At 32.6% G+C, this 23,760-nt stretch overlaps 1 protein-coding gene across 1 annotated transcript; it reads left to right on the plus strand.

Annotated features, from left to right (window-relative positions):
- The first annotated feature begins 431 nt into the window (after positions 1 to 431).
- sra (RRM_RCAN_like domain containing protein Sra) lies at positions 432 to 17,283 on the plus strand. The gene is made up of 3 exons (XM_072534523.1): positions 432 to 564; positions 11,564 to 11,780; positions 16,578 to 17,283. Exons 2-3 carry the CDS (start codon positions 11,582 to 11,584, stop codon positions 17,042 to 17,044), a joined length of 666 nt encoding a protein of 221 aa, XP_072390624.1. The 5' UTR covers positions 432 to 564; positions 11,564 to 11,581; the 3' UTR covers positions 17,045 to 17,283.
- Positions 17,284 to 23,760: the final 6,477 nt, after the last annotated feature.

Consider the following 23,760-nt stretch of genomic DNA (forward strand, 5'->3'; position numbering starts at 1 on the left):
TCAATCTAGATTCTACCTGATGTATAGTTTGTCTGTGGTGTGAAGCACGTGTGTAAACACAAGCATTTCTATTCCAGTTTAGTTCTTCATTCATTTATGATTTCTAATATATCTGAGAGCATTATAACAATTTAAATTAATCCTTATCTGCCGGAAGCGACCTTTTTAAAAAAGTTTGTTATTTTTTGAATCACGCGTATTTTATTAATTAGTATATTGACTATTTGTGAAATTAGCGATGCCACAATTGCCTTTGTTTTTCTAAATTGTAATGCAACCTATTGCATAATATACCTTATTCATATTATTTTTATCTGAATGCTCGTTTATTTATTTAGTGCCATTTACAATTATTGTGTTGTTGAAAATGAAATAATTATTCATGGAATTATTTTCATTTGTCATTTGTCAAGTTTAACATTTGTTTCCATGTCAGAGTCGTGACCATTTGACATTTGGTGGTATAGAGATTGAAGGTGTTTTTGTTGTGTTTTTGATATCAATCAATTTTAAATTGCCGAGTTATCAGCAAGCGACATAAGACTAACTTATTTCGCTGTGAAGGTAAGTTTATTTTGTATAGTATATTATTTAAATTTACGCGATTTATCACATCGTTTTTGCTGAAATTTAGGGTCTTAATACCCTTCCAATGTGATACAATTTTCAAGGGTTTTTAATATGTTCGTAGTGAATGGTTTTAATTTAATTTCTCGGAACATAAACAGGATTAGCACAAGGTGATCTTCTATCTAAGATCCTATTCTACTTTCCGCTGGAGAGTGCAATAAGGAGTGGTATATACAGAAAAGGTATTATAATAAACTAAGCCAATTATTCCTTGGATTATAATTTTATAATAACTGGTATAAACAAGGCTACATGTCATGAACGATGCAGAAGAATTATGGCTATAGCAGAATATAATATAATGCAAAAACTTTATGTAAATTACAATAAAATTTGATATTGATAACATGAACAGTTAATACTACTATTCATGATTAGAGTTAAGTCAAAAAGTTATATAGTTTGTGTTTGCCATTTAACCAATTACTTAGATTTGTTGCACAGGTTTGGCAACATATGTGAGGAGCCCAGTCCTGATCTTAATCGCCAATAACACTTCCAAAATACTTATGGTAATCTACTTTTGTCATCTTATTAATTGTCCTTTTCTGAGATTTGGGAGTAAACTGACCACATATGTAGCAAACACTATCCGCGGGGTTAACACAACCATGTTTCTGGAATTTGGACATTTTTATACTATCCCACACACTTAAGTAGTTTAAAGATGTTTTTGACAAGCATCAACTAACTTTATTCACAAACTTTCGCTTTTTAATTTAATACCACCATCCGCACTATACCAATACTGAAATTGTGATTACCAGCAACCTACTTTTATAGCAGTTCCATACTTTTAGCATTTTCTAGAAAATAAAGGGTTGAGAAACAACAGCGAAATTCTTGTATAAGGGGCCATCTAAAAATAGATACGGCTCAGGGAAACAAAGAAATTTAGAACTATATAGGTTTAAATGGGTAGGTTTGCTGATTAAGGATCACCTTTGGTTTATTTATTCTTTATTTAATGGGTTATTTGTAGACATTAGACATCCTAATGTTGGGGATGTCTAATGTCTATTAAATCCCAGTGAAGAAGATTATTACAAATGACTATTTAAAAAAAATTATTAAAATATTCATAATTTTTTTATTTTTTAAATCATAACTCAAAAATCTTACATGTTAGGTATTTTTTATTAAATTAATTAACAAAGAACTGCATTTTGCATTTGAGTAGCAAATTGGTTGTAAACATGTGACAGAACAGAAGTAAAACAATGTTCTTATTAAAATAACAATTCCTATATAACAAAATACCAATGATTATCAAAAAATTTCAAAAACAGACATTTTTCTCATTTTTTTAAACCCTTTATTTTATATGGGCAACATTGTTATCTAGCAAAAAACTTTTTTAAGATGTTAAAATTCCACAAAATTATTTGAACCAATCAGTATAATAGTTTTTGCACAATAATTTGTTAACAATTTAAAAATTTTCCAAGGTAGGAAAATTGTGCCAAGTTGTTGATTTTTTATATGTGTGACCCATTTAGATTGGAAACACCTCTATAAAATTTGAAGTTGTTAACCGATTTTTACCAAATTTTCTTTTAATGTCATGTAATAAAAGGTCTATTGCGGGACAAAATATGAAATATTTTGTTAAATTTTCACGGCAGTCTACGATACTTTTTCTTCGTCAAAAATGGAGAATTTGTATTAGCGATTTTTTTATTAAAAAAATTTCTACGCCACTGGATTTAGAGTGTCTTCAAATAGCTATGACGAAAATTTCATTAAAATATATTTATTAATAACGAAGTTATGACAACTTAAAATTTTAAAACTCACTAAGCTACGAGTCAAAAAAGAACACCCTGTATCAACAGATAACCATAAAACTAATTATTTTTCAAATAATTTTAATAATAAACCACTACTAGACAAAAATTTAAAATAGCATAAAAATTTAATGCAAGTAACGCACTTACATTATTATTAACTTTACATGCTACAACTTAAATCTCAGTTGCCATGACAACGATATTACTGTATGACATTATTTGTGTCATACCAATTTCAGTGCTAGCATAAATTTATCCATAATATCTGCAACAATATTTACTTCAAATTCTTTTAACAATATTTTGTGTCATGGCTGCAAGATTAAGTTTGAGAGACAAAATTGAAATTATACGTCTTTTGGGAGATAACGATAGAAGTGCCAGGGAAGTTTGTACAATATTTAATGACAGACATGTGGATCGTCCTAATATTAGTTGTGGTACGGCAAACAAAATAAATAGAATATTTAATGAATATGGTGCAGTATCAAAACTAATTTTAAAAAATAACCCGTTACAAAGAAGAAGAGGAAATGATCAAATCATTTTAGATCATATCAGAAATAACCCTAATGCCAGTTTATATTTGAATGTGCCTCGAGAGAGTATTCAGCGATGTATTAAGGTAAATAATATTAAACCTTTCAAACCAAATTTTCTAAAAAACGTGTTGTCTACCGCCACTTTCCACTTTCACTACAAATGAAGAAGTATCATCACAGAATTGTCGCTATTGGACAACAGATAATCCCCATTGGGTAATAAACTGTAAAAGCCAGTATTCTCAAAAAATCAATGTCTGGTGTGGTATACTGAACGAGCGAGTTATTGGTCCTTTCTTTTTTGAAGAAAACTTGAACTCACAGAACTTTTTAGAATTTTTAAACACCCACTTGTGGAATACTCTTCATGAGCTCCCAATTAATGGACGATTAAATTTGTATATCCAGTTGGATGGGTGACCTGTTCATTACGCCAGAACCGTGAAGCAATGGCTAAATGAAAATTATCCGAACCGTTGGATAGGCCGGGGTAGTCCGTTGATAGATTGGCCACCCAGATCTCACAATTTTAGACTTCTTTCTCTGGGGAGTTATCAAACAAAAAGTTTACCAAACCCGTGCAAGAGACGTAAACGAACTTCGTACAAGAATTCGACAGGCATGTGCAGAAATTACTCCCCAACAACTAAGAAATGTAATTAGAAATATTCATAAACGCTACGATAAATGTATCCAATTAGATGGTGGATTGGTAAAGGCAACTGGGATTTAAACTAAAATTATGTTTCCATGTTTCTGTTAATACAGAGTTTTTTTTTAACGTTAATACAGAGTTTTTTTCTTAGTGAGTTTTAAAATTTTAAGTTGTCATAACTTCGTTATTAATAAATATATTTTAATGAAATTTTTGTTATAGCTATTTGAAGCCACTCTAAATCCAGTGGCGTAGAAATTTTTTTTCTAAAAAAATCGCTAATACAAATTCTCCATTTTCGACGAAGAAAAAGTATCGTAGACTGCCGTGAAAATTTAACTAAATATTTCATATTTTGTCCCGCAATAGACCTTTTATTACATGACTTTAAAAAAAAATTTGGTTAAAATCGGTTAACAACTTCAAATTTTATAGAGGTGTTTCCAATCTAAATGGGTCACACTGTATATAGTAGAGCACTCAGTAATTCAAACCTTGTTGAATTTTTTAAAATCAGATAATTTGGAGTGACTAGGGCATTTTTTTAAATTATGTGTGTTTTTATTTTATAAACAAAGTGACTATATCTCTTAATGTATTTTTTTTCGGACTAAAATGATGTCTTTTAATAAAAAAATAATATTAATACAATTTAAAATACACAACAACAATATCGTTTAAAAGTATAAAAAAAAACTCTTTTTTATCTGATTTATATATAATATACTACTTTACTTACTACCTGCCATTTCCAGAATTTTAATAGAAACAAGATAAAATGTTTTATAAATTGTTTAGACCGTTTTAATAATTTTTTAGGTAGATATGAATATTTAAGGTACTATCACTGTCTAGAATGCCAAAAATGGCACATTTTCTAAAAATTTTTTTTGTATCTTTTTTATTATACATGGCAATTAGACTTCTTTTATATTATTATAAAACTTTTGAAGATTACAAAAAACTTTTCTTCTGGTTTTTTCTTTTATTCATCTGTTTTAAACATGGCGCCAAAAATTCTTTGTCCAAAAATTACTGCTTTATGGTAGACACTTAATCTCTGGAATATCAAATCTGAAACATAAAATTTTGAGAAGGATTTTAAAAAGTACAAAAATTAAAATTCTTAAAAAAAATAAAATGGTGGACATTTGAAAAAATTGTTTAAAAATTGAATTTTACTTCACCTTTTCTTAGTAACAAAACTTTTTGTTTTGTTTAAAACTTATTGAGGGCGCTGGTTAAATGATTAGAATAATAATGAAAAAAATGCAATATTTTGATTGTGAATAAATTAGCAGTTCATTTAAATATCACGAAAATACCTGGCTTAACTCATTAATGTTATCTGTACAAAGAAAAACACTTACCTTTTAAATATGGCGTATTAATTGTAGCAAGTAGTAGAAGAGTAGCATCTGCGCGTCACGACGCAAGGGACACGTACGTCCTGGTCAAACTAGAGGAGACGCTTACATCGCGGTGTCTCGATTCAAAATCTTGGTATGAGATAGACAGAAACCCTTTGATCACCCTTTTTAGGTGGTCCGTAGGTTAGTGGGGCAAATGCGCCCCCATAAATCAACGCTAATGTGTTGTGCCATGTGTCATTTTTAGTATTCTCGAGGGTGATAGTACCCTTAAAAATGGTCAAAACATACAGGTTGATTGATTAGTGTGATAAAGTTCAGTAAATTCGCTATAATAACAGATAGCAATGAAAGTTAATAACAAAAATTGTAGGGAACTTTGAGATCCATATTACAAAATTAGTTAGAATATTACAGGGTGTTCGATAACATAGTGGCAAACCAAACTTATGTTTTTTTTTTTAAATAGAACACTCAGTTTTTTTTATATTCGAAATATTCTTTACTTCCCCATCGCAACAACATAAGTTTTATTATGTTATACAGAGTAATTACAAAGGTATAACCTATTTTATATGAAAATGATAACAATTTTAACTCCCTGTATAATTAAAAAGAAGTACAATGACAATGATCTATTGCTACACATTTTTTTTATTGATTATCAATATTTTCAAAAATGATTAAAATTGCTAATTTTCTTTATAATGTCAAACACAGGGTGAGTCAAAACGCAAGTACATTTTTTTCTCAGTAATTTTATATAGAGCACCCTGTATTTTATGTCAATTTCGGAAAGTAACATTATTTTACTTTAATTTTTATTTAATATTTCCAAATTTAGTAGTTTTTGAGATATTTTCATTTTCCAAACCAAATTATTAATTAGGTGTCTAAATTTTCAGGTAATTTTAAGTATGCCATAGCTGAATTGTCCAAAACTGACAGTTTGTGAACTCTAACAGACAATAAAGTTGCCTACAATTTTTAACTTTTGTTGCTGTCTAATATATAGCGGATTTATTGAGCTTTATCACACTAATCAATTACCCAGTATCAAACTATATAATTTTAAATCAACATATTTCATCGAAAGGGGTAAATTACTAAATTTAACTCAGTGTATAAATGGTAATCTTTGTTTATAGCAAAAAGTATGTTTAATTGACATTGTATATTATAATATTTGGAATTTTTACCTTGTGAGATCAATAATAAAAAACAAAAATATTAAAATTAGAAGCTGAGATAATAATATTTTTTGAATGCAGCTCTAGTTCGCTCCAAAGTTTTAATCTGTGATTTCATAGTCGGAAATATTTGTGTTTCTCATTCAAGTGCCTTTATGAAGGTTGACAATCATTATAGCCATTTTAGCTTTCGAATCAACTGCTGTAAATATTTGCTTTGAGCTCAAAATATGACTCCCATAGATTTTTCAACCAGGAGATTCGTCCTTACCTTGGATTGTAAGCCACTAGGTTAGCTGTATTTGTCGTCATGCATTATATGTCCGAGATATTGCAGTTTTCTTTCTTTTATTATGCTTTCAACTTTGATTTCTTTCTTTATTCTTCTTAGCACTTTGATGTTTGTAATGTGATTTATCATGTTAAAGGAGTTAAATGTTTTGATCGCCTTTCGATTTAGGGTTCGCGATTTTAATTGCTAGTAAAGTACAGTGTATACATACAATTTAATCAATCGTATTTTTATGGCTGATATCAAATCTGTACTACAAAGAAACTTCATCATTTTTATAAAGTTGGCACATGATTTTTCAATTCCAACTTTTATTTCGGCAGTATAGCCAGCATTTTCTGTTACTAGTGTTCCGAAGTAATTTTTTTTCTTTGCTCTTTCGATCTACTTGCTTTCTACTATTAGGGTTTCTTTAGTTGCTGTTCTTACTAATTTTCATGAACTTTTTTTTATGTTGAGGGAGAGTCCATCTTCTCCAGTGAACCTCAATATATTATTCTTTATTCTTTCTAAATTATCAGTCATTATTACGGTATATTCCAATATTGTTGTGGCGTCTGTATCTGTAGAGTTCATTTCTAGGAACGTGGACAGGTCACCAGGAGACATCTTTATTATGTGAGCAGATGTGGGCTAGGACTCGCTGAACGCGTACTCTCGTATTAACGATAACTCCAGGCATTCACATACGACATGCTCTACCGTTTCATCTTCTCGTTCACACTTCCTGCATAGAGGTGTGTCTACTAGCCCCAGTGTGTGAAGGTGTTTGCTTAATTGACAATGACCAGTTAAAAAACCAACTAACTGTCAAACGTAGGTTTTTGCTGGTCATTCCCAAGTACTTCTTTGATGCTGTTTTTGATGCTCTGTTAAGGTTATTTAGTGTTACCCTGGCAAGTCTACATCCTTGCCATTCTTCCCATCGTTTCACGGTTTGCGTATGGGAATGACATTTGACAATTTCCGCGATTGTTGTAGTCGACCAACTAAAAAGATCCCCAGGTCCTAAGAGTCTTAGGCCTGCCGCCTTCCTAACCAATTGGTCAACAATGCGGTTGCCTTTATTCCTATTGTGTCGTTTAACCCACCTCAGGATGATGGTATTCCATCCGAAGCTTGAGCTAGTGACTCGTGACAATCCATTACTAACCCTGATGTAACACGTGGCCTATTCAAAGTTAGTAGCGCTTGTCTGCTGTCTGTGCAGATTATTATAGTTTTCCCTGCTATACCTTTTTGGGTTATCTCTTTTGCGGCTATGGAGATACCAGCCAGTTCTGTCTGAACTACGCTGGCATTTTTGCTTATACCCCACTTTATTCTTAGGTTCAGTGATCTGGTGTATATCCCGCATCCTGAGACTTCTTCCATTTTGGAGCCATCGGTTTATATGCAATACGCATTTGCCACGTTTGTCTCCATTTCAGCAGTTAGTGTTGTTTTCATAGCACCCGTTATATTTATGCAAGCCATTCGCTGAATATGGTTTAGTTTGCTAATTGCTGTTGCCTGTAGCACTTTTGGTACCCAAGCAATAGCTCCGTAAGTTAACATTGGCCTAATGACAGCAGTGTAGACCCAGGCGATCACCCTGAGCGAAAGGCCCTAGCTGTGTCCGACCGTTCGTCAACATTGCTCATAGGCAATATATGCTCTTTTAGCTCTACCATCTAAGTGTAAGTTCCATGTTAACTTCCTGTCAAGGGTAATACCAAGGTACTTCACCTCGCCAGAAAAGTTTAGATTGCAGTTTAGAATCCTTTTGGGTATTAAGCCCGTGATTTTTCTTTTTCTGTTGAAGAGGACCTTCTCTGTATTCTTAGAATTTATTAGATAGTGATTGTCATTACGAAGTGCTGAGAAGGATGGGTCGAGACAAAAAATTGTTGAGAACAATAAAAGTACGCAAGACTGCATACCTTGGACACATACTGAGAAATGATAAATATAGTCTGGTTCTGCAGGTCATCATGCAGGGTAGAGTCGATGGCAAAAAGGGAATAGGTAGAAAGAGGAAGTCATGGCTGCGAAATATTCGAGACTTAACAAACATGACTGTAGACGAATTATTCCACGTTGCAAAAGACAGAGAAGCTTTTAAAAATGTGGTCGCCAACCTCCGTTAATGGGGACGGCATAAGAAGAAGAAGAAGAAGATTGTCATTTCTAACATTGAGCTGTTGAGTGATGGTTGGGAATGTGGTTTTATCAAACGCTCCCTCAATGTCTAAGAATATAACTAGTGTGGATTCTTTATTATCCAGCGATCTTTCAATTCTTCCCACTACTTGATGCAGTGCAGAATCGGTAGATCTTCCTGAAGTATATGCATGCTGATTTGGGTGAAGTGGGTTATGGACCAGAACTTCATCTCTTATGTACCTCTCGCATAGCCTTTCCATCGTTTTCAAGAGAAAGGATGTTAGGCTAATTGGTCGGAAAGCTTTTGGTAGGGTGTAGTCCATCCTATCTGGTTTTGGTATGAAGACCACACGTACCTCTCTCTACTTCATAGGAATATATCTCAGAGCTAAAGAGGCTCTATTTTCAGTCCCCACCGTAATAGGGCTGGATATATGCCGTCAGGACCTGGTGATTCGAAAGGAGTGAAGCACAATATGGCCCATCTTACCCTTTTCTCATTAATCATTGTTCTGGCGAGATGTCAGTCGTTCAGTGAGGATCACCAGGATCTCAGCACTTTCGCAAATGTTGGAAGTTTTGCTTTCATCTTCCTTCGTTAATATGCCGATGTGGGTCCTTTGAGAGCGCTTTTTGTAGCCTGGAGGCCTGCGGGAAATCTTCGATTTCCTCACAGAAGGTTCTCCAAGCAGCTCTTTGTCATTGTCTGCAGACTTTCTTAAACTCTCTGAGATTTGATTGATAAGAATCCCAATCCTCTTTGAGTTTGGTGCGTTTTGCTGTATTAAAAGCTGTTCTTGCTGTCTTCCTAAGGTGTTCCAGTTCGGTACACCACCAAGAGTTGGTTTTGCGACTTTCCTGGACCATCCTTATTCGACAGGATTTTTTATAAGCATAGCTTATTTTGTTTTAGCTGTTTCTGCGGGTGCTCTCTGACCTTCGTCCTTCTTTCGATTTTCCTGAAGTGGTCCTTGTCCATCCTCCGCTTGGACCGAAATTTGAGATGAACATTGCTGTTTATTCTTAACTACGGCTTCAGGCTGAGGTGAATGTTTTGGTCCAGCCTCGGGATATTGTTGTGGCATGTTAATTTCTCGTGAATTTAAAACTTTTAACGAGGCTGTATTTTCAGTTAACTTTTGAAGATTAGGCTAAATGGAAATTTCACAGTGATCGCTCAATGGAAGTGATACATTTTATTGATCTTATCGTAACTCTTAAAATGCAAAATGCAAAAATTACATACGAAAGCTGCACTCTTAATTTTTAAAACGCATTTTGACTTTTTTCAATCAGACACTCGTGATCAAAAGTATAAAATTTTTTGATCAAAAATATAAAATTTTCAAAATCACCGGTCGCTTCAAGTGTTGTTTCTGAGAGAACAGAACAGACGTTTAGGGCGAAGCCAGGGATAGGAATGGCATTTTGGGGTCAGCTGGTTCGTCCCATTTTTTGGAGATAATCTATATATATATATTATATATATATATATATATATATATATATATATATATATATATATATATATAATGAACCAAAAGTATTTGCTGACAACGTAAGGAAGTAAACGTTAAATAGTGGGTTTGCAGCAATAAAAATGAAACGTGGACTCTTTTAAATTTTTATTCCAAGCTTTCGGACATTGGTTATGTCCTTCATCAGGGAGCTACAAATGTGATTAATAAATTGTTGGTGTTGGTATAATTAATTAAAAATTGTTTCTACTTACAAACTTAACGAGGTTGTATCAACGAAGATGTGTTATAATGTTGATAAAATTTATCATAGTCTCTCATCTTTTTTAATATATAAAAACTATTTTTATGTTTAAAAATTTATAAATGGGCATCAGATAGATTATAATAACATCAAAGTAGTAGAACAGGAAAGTAACATCACCAAAAGACTTTTTCTTGAAATGGCCTACATTTGCCAAAATAATAATACAATGAATCATAGAACGGATATTGGCCATCTAAATGAAATGTTGTCCCATTTGTTACTACTAGATAAATGCAATAATAACACAAACAATAATTTATCAATTGACATTTGAAAGAATTTTGTCAAAATAATGTCACGTATTTATTTAGAATAATTAAGTGTTTTTGTATTTACAGTAATTTTTTTAAAAATTTTTAAACATAAAAATAGTTTTTATATATTAAAAAAGATGAGAGACTATGATAAATTTTATCAACATTATAACACATCTTCGTTGATACAACCTCGTTAAGTTTGTAAGTAGAAACAATTTTTAATTAATTATACCAACACCAACAATTTATTATCACATTTGTAGCTCCCTGATGAAGGACATAACCAATGTCCGAAAGCTTGGAATAAAAATTTAAAAGAGTACACGTTTCATTTTTATTGCTGCAAACCCACTATTTAACGTTTACTTTTTTATATATATATATACATATATACATATATATATATACATATATACATATATATATATATATATATACATATATACATATATATATATATACATATATACATATATATATATATATATATATATATATATATATATATATATATATATATATATATATCTGACGACTAAAATATTAATATTTTTTCTGCTAAAATTTATTCTAAATTTTATGTAATTTGTGAATTTGTATTTTCTTTTAAGAGGAGTTTCTGGTTTGAAGTATTTTTTGTATTTTTATAAATACTTTTATAAAAGAGGTGTTTTATAATTCCAAATAAAAGAAAAATCTTAATACAAGCCGCTGTCGTTTAACTGTTTTGTAGACGTAATGAGATAATACATAAATATTAATATTTGTAGACTGATTTTTAAAAGAAAAATATAAGATAAGAAGTACGTAATTTCGCGCCTGTTGTATTTTGCTTCTAGATCCAAGATTTTGTAAACATTTCTGATAAAATATTGGAAATCTTAATTTTGTCATAATTTTGTTCTAGCGTAATCCACCTTTGAGAATGGCGGAAAGTAGTAATGGGGAATTAAGTGATGAAGATATTATTATTAATGATCAAGATGGTCTTCCAAATGTACATCCCAACCTAATAAATGAAGCTGAGATTGATAGCCCAGAACAACATTCTGATGACGAATTCGAAGACTTGCCATCGTCTCTTATTGTTACAAATATACATGACTCCGTTTTTATCACCCCAGGTAAGATATTATCTACTTTTATAAAAATACAATGAAATACATAGGTAAAAAAATATAAAAAAAGACTTACAATTTGAAGGGTTTATTTCAAAAACCACCAATGTCAAAAAAAGTAAATTTTCAGAAATTAATAAAAACTTAATAAACTGGTAATATTCAAGCCAATGTTGTTTTTCTAATTTTTATAAATTAGGATATATACAAACAAATATTATTTAATATACTAGGTGCCAAAAGGGTATTTACTTTTTGAAAAAATAATGAAAAACACTGAGACACTGGCTGTTTTTGACTGAAATAGAAAAAGAAATCCCATGTTTTGCTGCAAATATATTATTAACCAGAACATAGATGACAACATAGTATGTTTTTTTTTAATTTGAGTGACTCGCATTCACTGCTAGCATCATCTTCATCAACGTCAACAGTTGGTGTCGTTTCAGTGACTCGAAATTTTTGATAAAATTGAACGCTTTTAGTGTTTTTTAAAAATGCAGATGGTGATACAATATTTTGAATTTTCACAGGACTAATAGCAATCGGACACTCATATAACTTATCTAAGTCTATAGCATTGGCCAATGCTCTCTTATTCCGAAGAGCACAGTGAGACCATGGACCAGAATATGTACTACGCGTTTTAACGTAAGCCAAACTTCGCTTGGGCTCTTTAGAAAGTATTGGGAACATGCTTTATTTATATCGAAAAAAATTTCCGGAGTCATATTGACCACCTTAAATGGAGATGGCTTTTCTCTTGATTGATGTATGAGTTCATCCCAATCTTCTGGACTACATATTCTCTTTTTTTTTCTCAATCAGGGCAAAGTCCTGGTCATTCGGAAGGATTGAATGGCCCCTGATGAGAAATATGTGAGTTATTTTTTTAAAAATCTTTAAAAAATGCACCAGCATATATTGTAAATAAACCATAACGTGGTTTTTGTTCTGGCCAGAACCATCACTAAATAACTAACTAACTAGATAACTAAATGATCATTAGATAGATCTTTATGATTAAGATAATGAAAAACCATAGAAGTTACGACCCTTTCTTTGCTATATCTTCAGTATAGACGTACATTGATGCTGAATCATCCGCCATGTCGTGAATGCCAAATACATAGTACCACAGTTGGCTTTTAAAAAATACGTCGCTAGTTCTTATAAGCGGTAATGGTAGGTTTTGTTCAAAGTCGAACGATATAGCCATATCTACCTGCTCTTGCTTCCAATTTATAATGTCTTTTTTTCCAATACCAAGTGCAACTCTTTTTCCAATACTGATTTTTAATAATCTCATCACTACTAGTTTCTATTTTTAAAATCAGTTCATCACAACGTTGACAAAGTGTTTGTTCTTGTCACATCAAAGGAAATGTTGAAGTCGTTCGTAAAAACAATATATTAAACATGATATAACACGTTAATTTGGATTTCCTGCAAAAACATTTTGTGCATTTTTTTACACTTAGCTCCTCGGATAAAAAACATTTTGTCTGGATTATCCCGCCTTGAGTAATGACAATGCCTGGCCCTGAAAACTTTAATAGGTTGTCGTATAAGGAATAGATCTTCATCTGGGGTTTTAGAGGGCCTATTGTCATGCTTTCCACGTCCATCGGAAGGTGGTATTCCAAAAGTTTTAACAGAATCCTGAATTCTCCTGAGTCGATCTCTGGCAATACCACGGAAGCTCAAAACACAGGGAAGGAAGAACGGTGTGAGACATCTGTTCTTCCTTATCTTGATTCCGAACTTTATAATAAAAAGCTACAGAATCTTCATCTGCATTATGGTCACGTTGCAGTCTTTTTTTAATTTGAATTGAATTTTTCCATTATAAGTGTCCGTTTTGAAACAAAGAAAGTATTCTTTAACTAGTACGCTGTAAATAAGCTATCAAACATCTGTATGTAAGTAAATATATTATTAGACTGTTAAAATTCTTACCTGCAGTCTATTCATGTAACTCTGGCAGGCATTTCAACGCCCTTATGGGCTTTTCCCTTTTTTTTTTTGATAACATCACTTTTTCTCAGCTTTCTTTTACGTTTAACCGGCCACTCAACATTCGATTCGGGGTCTCTTAACACTCTAACATAGCAATAATAATTCTTATTTCTACACCAAACAATAATATAATAAACAAAACTATAAATATGCACGATATTACCTCAGTAATTCAAGCTATACTAAAACAAACATAAACATTGCGAAAAACAGCGTTTTTAGAACTGGTTATAATTTTAAGACTACGGCGGATTTGTCACGATACGTTTCTGACAAGTGACAAGTGTAAATGATAATTTGCTCTCAGAGGAATTTATCGGAGTCAATTTTTTAAAACAGTTAAAATTTATAATTTTTTTAATAAAGTATTTTCATATTTTCAATATTTAAACAATTAAAAAATAAATATTAGCACATAGTATCATTTCAGAATGTTTTTAATTAGGGTAGTTAAGAAAACAATGACTAGGTTGGTAAAAACATAGTAAAAATCTAGCAGAGCACTTTTGTATTTCCAAAAAGATTTCCCATTTAGCTAGCTGAATGCGTAGCTTGTTGAATGTTTTCCATTAACTGTGGCTTAGAGGGTCAAAAATTATGAGGGTGGATAAAATTCAGTAAAAACCTGGCAAGCCATTTATACTTTCAGTTACAAGGAGAGTACAGTAAAATTGTAAAAATAGGTTTTTTATCACCTTAATTATTAACCCAACAGAATTATTGACTTTTTATAAGGAGTAGTTGAGGGGTGAATAATTACTGGTGTGGTAATAAATTCATAAAAACCTAGCAGAGCACTGTGGTATATCATAAATATTCTTTTTGGAATTCTACTAGTTTTAACCGTAAGCCAGCAAAATCGCTCCCGTTAAGGGTGGTTTGGTGGTGAAAAATTATTAGGGTGGTAATAAATTAGTGAAAAATGGGTAAAAAAATATACTAAATAATGGGTAAAAAAAATGTGGCGACTGCCCAAAAACTTACATCGGTCAAACTGGTATTTACTGATTACAACTGAAATTTTAATAAACGAATAGCAGAACATAAAAGGTCTTTCAATAATAGAAAAACAGATTCTACATACGCACTTCACCTTCTAGATCATAATCATTCTTTTAATGACGAATTTCAAATTCTTCACATTTAAAATAAAGGCCTTAAGCTATCCTTGTTAGAATCTATGGTCATTAACAAATTAAAAAACACAGATATAATTCTGAATGACCAACTTGAGACAAACAGTTCTCCTCTCCTCAACCTATTTCATTAAAGACTATAAAGTGTAAACGCATGCCAAAAATAGATCACTTGAGAAAGGCACTCAGCCGAAACAGCTGTAGTGTTAAGATTTTATAATAAATGTTGTGGAAGTTTTAAAAACAAAGTTTTTAGTGTTTTATTGTTACATAAAATGAATTTCCATCAAGTAGCGGTCGAATCCATCAATTATTTAAAAAATGTACCATCGGCAAAAAGTTTTTTTCTGAATTCTGCCAGCTTGAACCTTAAGTTAGCAGAATCGCTCCCATTAAGGTTGGTTTGGTGGTGAAAAATTATTAGGGTGGTAATAAATTAGTGAAAAATGGGTAAAAAAATATACTAAATAATGGGTAAAAAAAATGTGGCGACTGCCCAAAAACTTACATCGGTCAAACTGGTATTTACTGATTACAACTGAAATTTTAATAAACGAATAGCAGAACATAAAAGGTCTTTCAATAATAGAAAAACAGATTCTACATATGCAGTTCACCTTCTAGATCATAATCATTCTTTTAATGACGAATTTCAAATTTTTCACATTCAAAATAAAGGCCTTAAACTATCCTTGTTACAATCTATGGTCATTAACAAATTAAAAAACACAGATATAATTCTGAATGACCAACTTGAGACAAACAGTTCTCCCCTCCTCAACCTATTTCATTAAAGACTATAAAGTGTAAACGCATGCCAAAAATAGATCACTTGAGAAAGGCACTCAGCCTAAACAGCTGTAGTGTTAAGATTTTATAATAAATGTTGTGGAAGTTATAAAAACAAAGTTTTTAGTATTTTATTGTTACATAAAATGAATTTCCATCAAGTAGCGGTCGAATCCATCAATTATTTAAAAAAATATACCATCGGCAAAAAGTTTTTTTCTGAATTCTGCTAGCTTGAACCTTAAGCCAGCAGAATCGCTCCCATTAAGATTGGTTTGGTGGTGAAAAATTATTATGGTGGTAATACATTAGTGACAAATGGGTGAAAAAATATTACGTAGGTTAAATTGGATTCTACTCATTTATCCCAGCTAGTTTAAGGGTCCTATTAAACCCTTCAATTGGTTATGTTATAACGATTTATTGCACTAAATTCAAATTATGTCTTTGTTTTACACCAAATATAGATATTTTTCCACAAAAATAGAAGTTTATTTGTATATTATCTTAATTTATGACTATGTATTAATCTTAAAAAAAAATGAATTAACGATATTGTAGAAGTATTATTTTCCAATTTACGAAAAAAGGTGTGTCATAAAGAGCAATGTTGCTTTCAATCTACATAGTAAACAGTATTGTACGGCAATGTTGCTTAAAGTCAACTAATTCAACTCATTTTCTGATGAAAATTACTATGTCATCTGTAAGTCAAATTATACACAAACTAATTTTCAAATTTTTTCAGAAAGTTTTTAAGGTGTCAGATATAGAGTTAACTGTACGTTACACACTGATGAACTATCATAATATTACCAATGTTTAATGAGTTTTATTAACTTTCCATTAATTGTTTTAGATAAAAAGCGTGATTTAGAAGAGTTATTTAAAAAGTACGACCCAGATGTAACCTTCCAATGGTTGCGTAGTTTCCGAAGATTACGGGTGAATTTCAAAACTCCGTATGCAGCTGCTAGTGCGAGAATTGAACTTCACCAGTACAAAATCAACGAGTCAGTAATAACCTGTTATTTTGCTCAGCCAGTCACACCGGTGAAAAATCCGAATTTGCAACCACCAGCCCCGTATAAACAGTTCCTAATTTCACCTCCTGCATCCCCGCCGTTAGATTGGGAGCCCCGTCCCGAAGGAGAACCTATCATCAACCACGACTTATTGGCTGCTCTAGCCACCCTTACTCCTGGTGCCACTCACGAGTTGCATCCCTCGTCTCCGGGACAACCGGCTATAGTCGTCCATACAGCATTAGGGGCTGCGACTACCGGCACCAAACCTAGGAATACAGCTATTCCTGATCGAAGTTAAAGATCGGGCCTGTCAATAGGTAAATGGAGTTATATTGATACAAGATAAATTTATTTATTTTACTAAAGACTAAAAATTGATCTGATAATGATTAGAGAGATTGTGGCACTAATTTATGATTTAGTTTTTAGTTTGAATTAAGTGTCCTGTACTTATTTTTATGTTGAGAGTTGTAAGATTATTATTACAAATTTCATTAGTAATGAATATCAGCGTAAGAATAAAATGTGCTAAGGTTATATGCTCAATTTCTTAGCCTATTGTTTTATTTATTGCGTCTGGGAAATTAATTTATAGAATTTAATTGTTTTTATAGGTGACCAAATTTTACAAATGTTTTCCAGTATACACGGTGTAGTTGTAAAATACCAAAATAGTATTCTAAAACATTTTATTTTTATATTCATCTTCAGTCATATGTCGTTTATACATATGAGCCGCTCAGAACCAGTATAAGCCATACTTAATTCATTTTCAAAAAGTGTGATCCTAATCTTGATTGATATAAAATTTATTTATATTAACACATTAACTTCAACCTAAAACCGGACACGTGTATTAAAGTAAATACACGTTAAGATTGCGACGGTTTTAGTGACGTTAATCCAAAGGAATAGTTTGGATGGGAAAATAAAATTGTGGCTTTTACTATTTTCCTTTCAATTTCATCATGTTTTTTATTTCATTTTAATTTGATTGATTGTTTAATTATTTCTTCTTATAGTGCCGTGCACCTATAGTACCTACCCAATCTTTCCTTGGATAATTATTTGAGAGATTGCGTATTTTTTCCTCTCAGAATATGGCCCAAGTATCCAATTTTTCGTACCTTGATCAAGTTGAGTAACTCTCAGTATTTGCTCTTCTTAAGACTTCCTCACTTCTCACCCTATCTGTCCATAGAATGCGGAACATTCTTCGCAATGTCCACATTTCGAAGGCCTCCAACTTATTAATGGAGGATATTTTTAACCTTCATATCTCCATGCCGTATAAATATAGAAATCTGAAGAACAGATTGCTGGGGGGAATCGAACCACGGTCTACCGCGTGACAGGTGGGCATAATCACCACTTCACTACCCAGTACGACATTTGAATCATGGTAACTGTCATTTCCCAAATTTAATAAACGTTAAGTTTTCTGAAATTTATATTATTTCCTGTGCAATTTTCTAATTTTTTTTCGTAAGAACTTTCTACACAGTATTAGAAAACTTGTAAAAAAAGATGAATGAAATCGTTAAAGTCGTTCTCAAGTTACGGCGTGACAGGAAAATATTGAGTTATTTTTATGTAATAGACTAAAAAAGACTTTCAAATAGTTTGATTCGGTTTATAACTTATATAAGAGATATAGGACCTTTGTCCGGGCAGTTAGCTGAGGAATGCAGACTGGTAAAGCACATGTGCTGATTATATAGTATCCATATAAGAGGTTATGGGTCTTGGTTCTTGATAAAGCCATATCAGTGCTGGTAGTAAAAAATTTGTTTCTTTGTACTATAATGAACCATGGTGGTTTTTGATGTCTCAACAATAGCAAATTCAGCCAAGAAAAATTTAATTTTTCCATGTTTTGTTTCTTTTTGGTAATTTTATAGACCACAAATTTGTTTCTTTTTCTGGCATCCGTTATTATTCTAACATAGTCTCTGGGATAAAATATAGGTGCTCTTTCTGCATCCCGTTCGATATACCCGAAATTTCGGTCATTTCGTAAGAAAGAGTGGCCGGATACTAGGAATTTGTGATCAATTGTTTCAATTTAGTTCATTGGATCCTCAAGAATAGCTTTTATGACTAAAGGAGGAAGCGATGGTAGGAGCATGCACAAGGCGGATAAGACGCCAGGAAGCCGGATAAAAGTATACTGGGATCAAATCTGGAGAGATAATTAAAAATATCCCAGAGTTGGAAATGGTGCCCCAAGTATAATTTCAAAAAGTCATTTACAGGAAGGGGCGAATGGGACTCAATTAAAATGAATGAATCATAATGTCAGATCAATACTGGTATACAAACAGCTCTATAACCGATGAAGGAGTTGGAGCTGGAATATATGGAGGGAAAACAAGGACTACGTCTTAGTGAAAGTCTAGGTAAGCGTTCTACTATCTTCCAAGCGAAATTTATTTTTTACAGATGTACCTATAGGAACTAATAAAGAGGAACACTTGGATAGATTTATAAAATTATATCTGACAGCCAGGTAACCCGCAAGTTAGTTTAGAATTGTCTTCAGAATCTGATTCGGATCGGAAAAAGTAACAAAATAAGTTTACTCTTGGTTCCTGGAGATACTTGCATTGAAGGGAAGGAAAAAGCGGACCTACTTGCCAGGGGAGGGGGAAAAGAAGCATTCATAGGCCCAGAACCTATCTATGTACAAAGTCGGACTGACAGATTCTGTCAGGCGGAACACGTTCTGTGCAACTGCCCAAGTTTGGATAGAATACGGCTCAATACATTTGAGCATTATCAACTCGAGCCCTATTCTACTATGTTGAGTCTGGCTGAATGACTAAAACTCTATGCGCAAAAAAAAAATTCGAGCCCTACGACTCAAGACCATAAATGACTTTGTTAACGAGGCTGGGCGGAAGGGAAAACTTTAACCTAGAGATGAGCCACAATAGACCTCTTAGATCGAGTGGAAGACTGGTTAAGTGTCCAGTCATGTTTAACCTAACCTAACGTAAGAATACTTTTCCATATTATTGACAACTTTAAGTTCCTGTGATGTCCAAGCCAAGTATCACTGTAATGTATGAAACGCTTTGTCTCTTTTCAGTGATATTTATGTGTTTTGTTGTCACATGACATTCTAATGAATGGGCGGGATCCCTGTAAATAATTGGAGAACCGATTATAATATTCGCGGGAACCCTACTGTCACCATTCTAATGAATGCTGCTGTCATCATGTAGAAGACGCCTGTCTCAATATCCTTGGATGCGTCTACAATTCTTAGGGGATACTTATCCCTGCGAGCGGGGCAAGGCTTACTGGTCCCACTAGTCTGGACTGACTTGTTTCGCCCTCGCGGATTTACAAGAGGGTAGGGAGATTTGGGAGAAAGGGGATTAAGGACTTCTAGGTCTCAGGTCCTGTAACGAGTGAGTCTATGGGCTTGCTTTAGAAGCCGGAGAACTGCATAAGCGAAAAATGTGTATATCTTCTAGTCTCTACCTGTAACGGCCGGGAAGAACAATAAAACCAAATTTCGAGTTTACAATGTATTAAATAGACTGTATACTACAACTAAGATAACAAAATATCAGTTATGACCAATAATGATTCGATCAGGCGCGAAAGGAGACGAGAAGAGACAAAACAAGGAATTAAAGGGTGGACAATCCGTATTATTATATATTCCTTGGGTTAGTATATAGATCTTAGTTACCTTCGCGTATTTAGGCTCTAGCTAATGAATACGCCTCCAGTCCTACAGGAATTCAAGATCAGTCTGTTGGAGTACGCGCGCTATCACGAACTTCGAATCTCCAGATACCGGCACTTATACGTCACACTACCCCGTCGAGTTACAATAGCGCGCTCACTGGCTGCGTATTGTCTCGGTCGCCCGTGCTTCTTGCGTGGAGCACTCTCAAGTGCCTCCTTCTTACTGCCCTGTCTGGCCCGCTTCGTTCGTTTTTTATGAGCCCGTATTCTCAATTTCCGATCGTAGTACCAAGGTCGAGTTTTTATTTTTTTGCTGACACGAGTCCCCGTGTTATTTTCCAGCGAAGGTCTATGTTTTTAAACGTGATTTTTTTCTTTTAAACAACCGTAGCGACCTGATATTTGAGACTCGTGTAATACACTTAAACTAGGTCGAGTTTTCAATCTTTGTTTAATGTAAAATGTATACATTAACTATGTTACTAACTAACTATGAATTATTTGTTCTTTATTCAATTTGGAATATATAATAATTATTTAAATAATTATTACTCTTTTCTAGGCTAACTACCCCTTATTTTTTCCTTCTTTATTTCCATGCTATGTTTACATTACAACATGTTGGGAGCTTCTGAAGTTCGTTCTGTACATAAATAGAAGCATTATATGTCACAGAGACATGACTTCCTAAATTATAGACATACATAGTACGTTTATAGTAAACAAGTGATGTTGATGTTTTCTTAAAAACCAAGGCCTTTTGAAAATCAAAAATAATAATTACGTCTCCTTCGTTTTGTTTACAAAATTTAGTATCCCCCTCTAGGGACGTTGTAGAAGTACTAAGAAAATGAAGTGTGTGTTGAAATTTTAAGTCTTTATATTTAAAGACCGTGATCACTAGCTTGGATCTTCAACTTTAACCTCACATTTTTGGGATAAATCTCAACGGAGAGCGTGAAGGGAAAGATTAAAATTTCCAATATTGTGAAAGACTGTTTTTCTCCTCTGCGTATTCTTTATTTTATAAATATTTGAATTAATTTATATACCAAAGTAACGGTAATACTAAAACATAAAATATCAGAAGTAAAAAAAATGTTTGGTCCTACAAATAAATATTATCATCAACAGAGCGTTCGTTCATTTAGCCAAACCTTTATTTCTCATCACTAATTAGTGATGTTGTACCATATGAACTACGTAAAACATTGATTATCAGCACTTGTGTGACCGGCTTACAAACCTTTATTTATATTCCGACACCGTCTGAATCGAGGGACACTTTTTAAGGATACGAATATAGATGCGATGCATGTATATTGGTTACTAATACCACTTACTGATGCATAGCTGACAATGAAACGAAAATCACATACATGTAGGGCCGATTGTTCGAACGCTAATCAAAACTTGATTGTAATCAAATATTTAATTACAATCAAATACGTCACAGCAGCTGCCAAAATTATTAAAAGTTGCTTATTATTATTATTGATTTGTAAATAAAAACATGAACTTAACATCACAAAGAGTTTAATTATGGTTTATTTTAAATTAAAACGCAAAATAATAAAATTGAGTAAATTATATCAGTCAACTAACCTCAAAATGTGACGTATTTAATTTTAATTAAATATTTGATTACAATCAAGTTTTGATTAGCGTTCGAACAATCGCCTCGTAGACTTGTAGCACTCTTCCGTTTGCAAAAACATGGATTTTCTTTTTGTTAAAAAGATCTGGCAGCTCTAGCAATAATAACTAGACTTAAATTACTTTATGAAATGATAGTTATCAATCCAATAAAATGGGAAAGTACGTCAAAACTGTAAACTTTTGACCTATACCAATCTGGATCTGAGTTGCTTATATTTAAACATTATTCTCTTCAATATAACTCATTTTATTTCTCTCTACGTGTGAATTTTCCAATATTTCAAACAAATAAGTTCCTTAATAGACTATCCCACGTTTCTTTTTGGAGGCGTAGCTTTCTTATCGCGCTCTACGGACGAAATGCATTGATCGGTGCAATAGATCACGCAGAGGTGTGAAAAAATAAAAACAAAAGATACGCAATGTAACGACAAACCGCGTGACCACACACTACGTGGAGTAGTAAACGCAGTCCCACGCGTGTTTCTTAATAAAATAAAATCGAATCGTATCAAAACGAATCAAATCGACGAATCAAATGAAATGGAATAAAATAAATAGTTTAAATTAAAAACCATCGCTCAATGCGTAGACGATAAGAAAGTTATGCTTCTCCAGTTAGATCACTCCCGGAGTGCCATATTCCGTTTTTTCTTAGTAAATTCAACGGTCTGAAGTGTTCATTAATGTAGATTTGACCTTGGAAGGATGAAAAGCAAATGGTGTAGTGCCACGTGTTCACGTGAATAAAGCAAAAAAAAAAAGAAGTTTAACAGGTCTTGTTAACGAACCGGCTTTCGCCGTGACTGTAACAGGCAGTTTAGCAGTAACTGTGTCTGGTTTGCACCACAAGAAAAAGAAGAAGTAAAACAACACAAAACACGTGGCTCTTCGATTAAATTCATCTTGGAAAATATGGAAAAATCGTCAAACACAAAACTCGTTTGGCAGAACGAGCTTTGTATATTTGAGATGGCGCGTTCAGCAAATGGGTCAAAATTATTATAACTTGGGTCATACTAAACAATGGTGCCAACCTACTTCCTTTCGTTGTCATGTTGCCACATAATTTAAAATGTTCTGTAACTTAATGATCAGTCCTAATAACTTTTCTAGTAACCAATTTTTACTCATTTTAAAACATTTGTTTAATTTATTTGTTACATTTGCTACAATTTCAACATAAAATGTGCTTGAAATGCCAGTGAGGTCCAAAGCCTACTTATAATTTAGATAAGTAGGCTTTGGCAGTATAAAAACAGAAATAAAGCACTCGTTTTATTCCAAGAAATTGTTTTCCTTTATTAATAACAAACTATTAATATTTCTAATTAATTTTCTATGAAGTAACAATGCTACATTGGCGGTATTAGAAAGATAATAATAATACTAATAAGAAAAACTTATTATTATTAACGTCTTGATTAATAATCCCAGAAACAAAAAAGCTATATTCCGATTTATCTTGTATCACTTAGCCGAATACCATATGTGTTTAAAGTGTTGTGTTATTTCTAAATATTGAAATATTTATTTCAAATCAATTGTTAATAAATGGAAAGTGATCCAATATATCAAAATTTATGTATATATTAAATATTTTCTAAGCTAAAATGAAAAGTATCGATATAGATCAATGCGTAGCTATATAGT

The sequence above is a fragment of the Diabrotica undecimpunctata genome, chromosome 6, assembly GCF_040954645.1.
Source record: "Diabrotica undecimpunctata isolate CICGRU chromosome 6, icDiaUnde3, whole genome shotgun sequence".
NCBI lineage: Eukaryota > Metazoa > Arthropoda > Insecta > Coleoptera > Chrysomelidae > Diabrotica > Diabrotica undecimpunctata.

What these genes read in the sequence shown, in the direction of transcription:
- sra (XM_072534523.1), top strand. Translation starts at nt 11,582, where the DNA reads ATGGCGGAAAGTAGTAATGGGGAATTAAGTGATGAAGATATTATTATT. An exon ending in CTCCGTTTTTATCACCCCAG is followed by an intron (nt 11,781 to 16,577) that starts GTAAGATATTAT and finishes TAATTGTTTTAG; the next exon opens with ATAAAAAGCGTGATTTAGAA.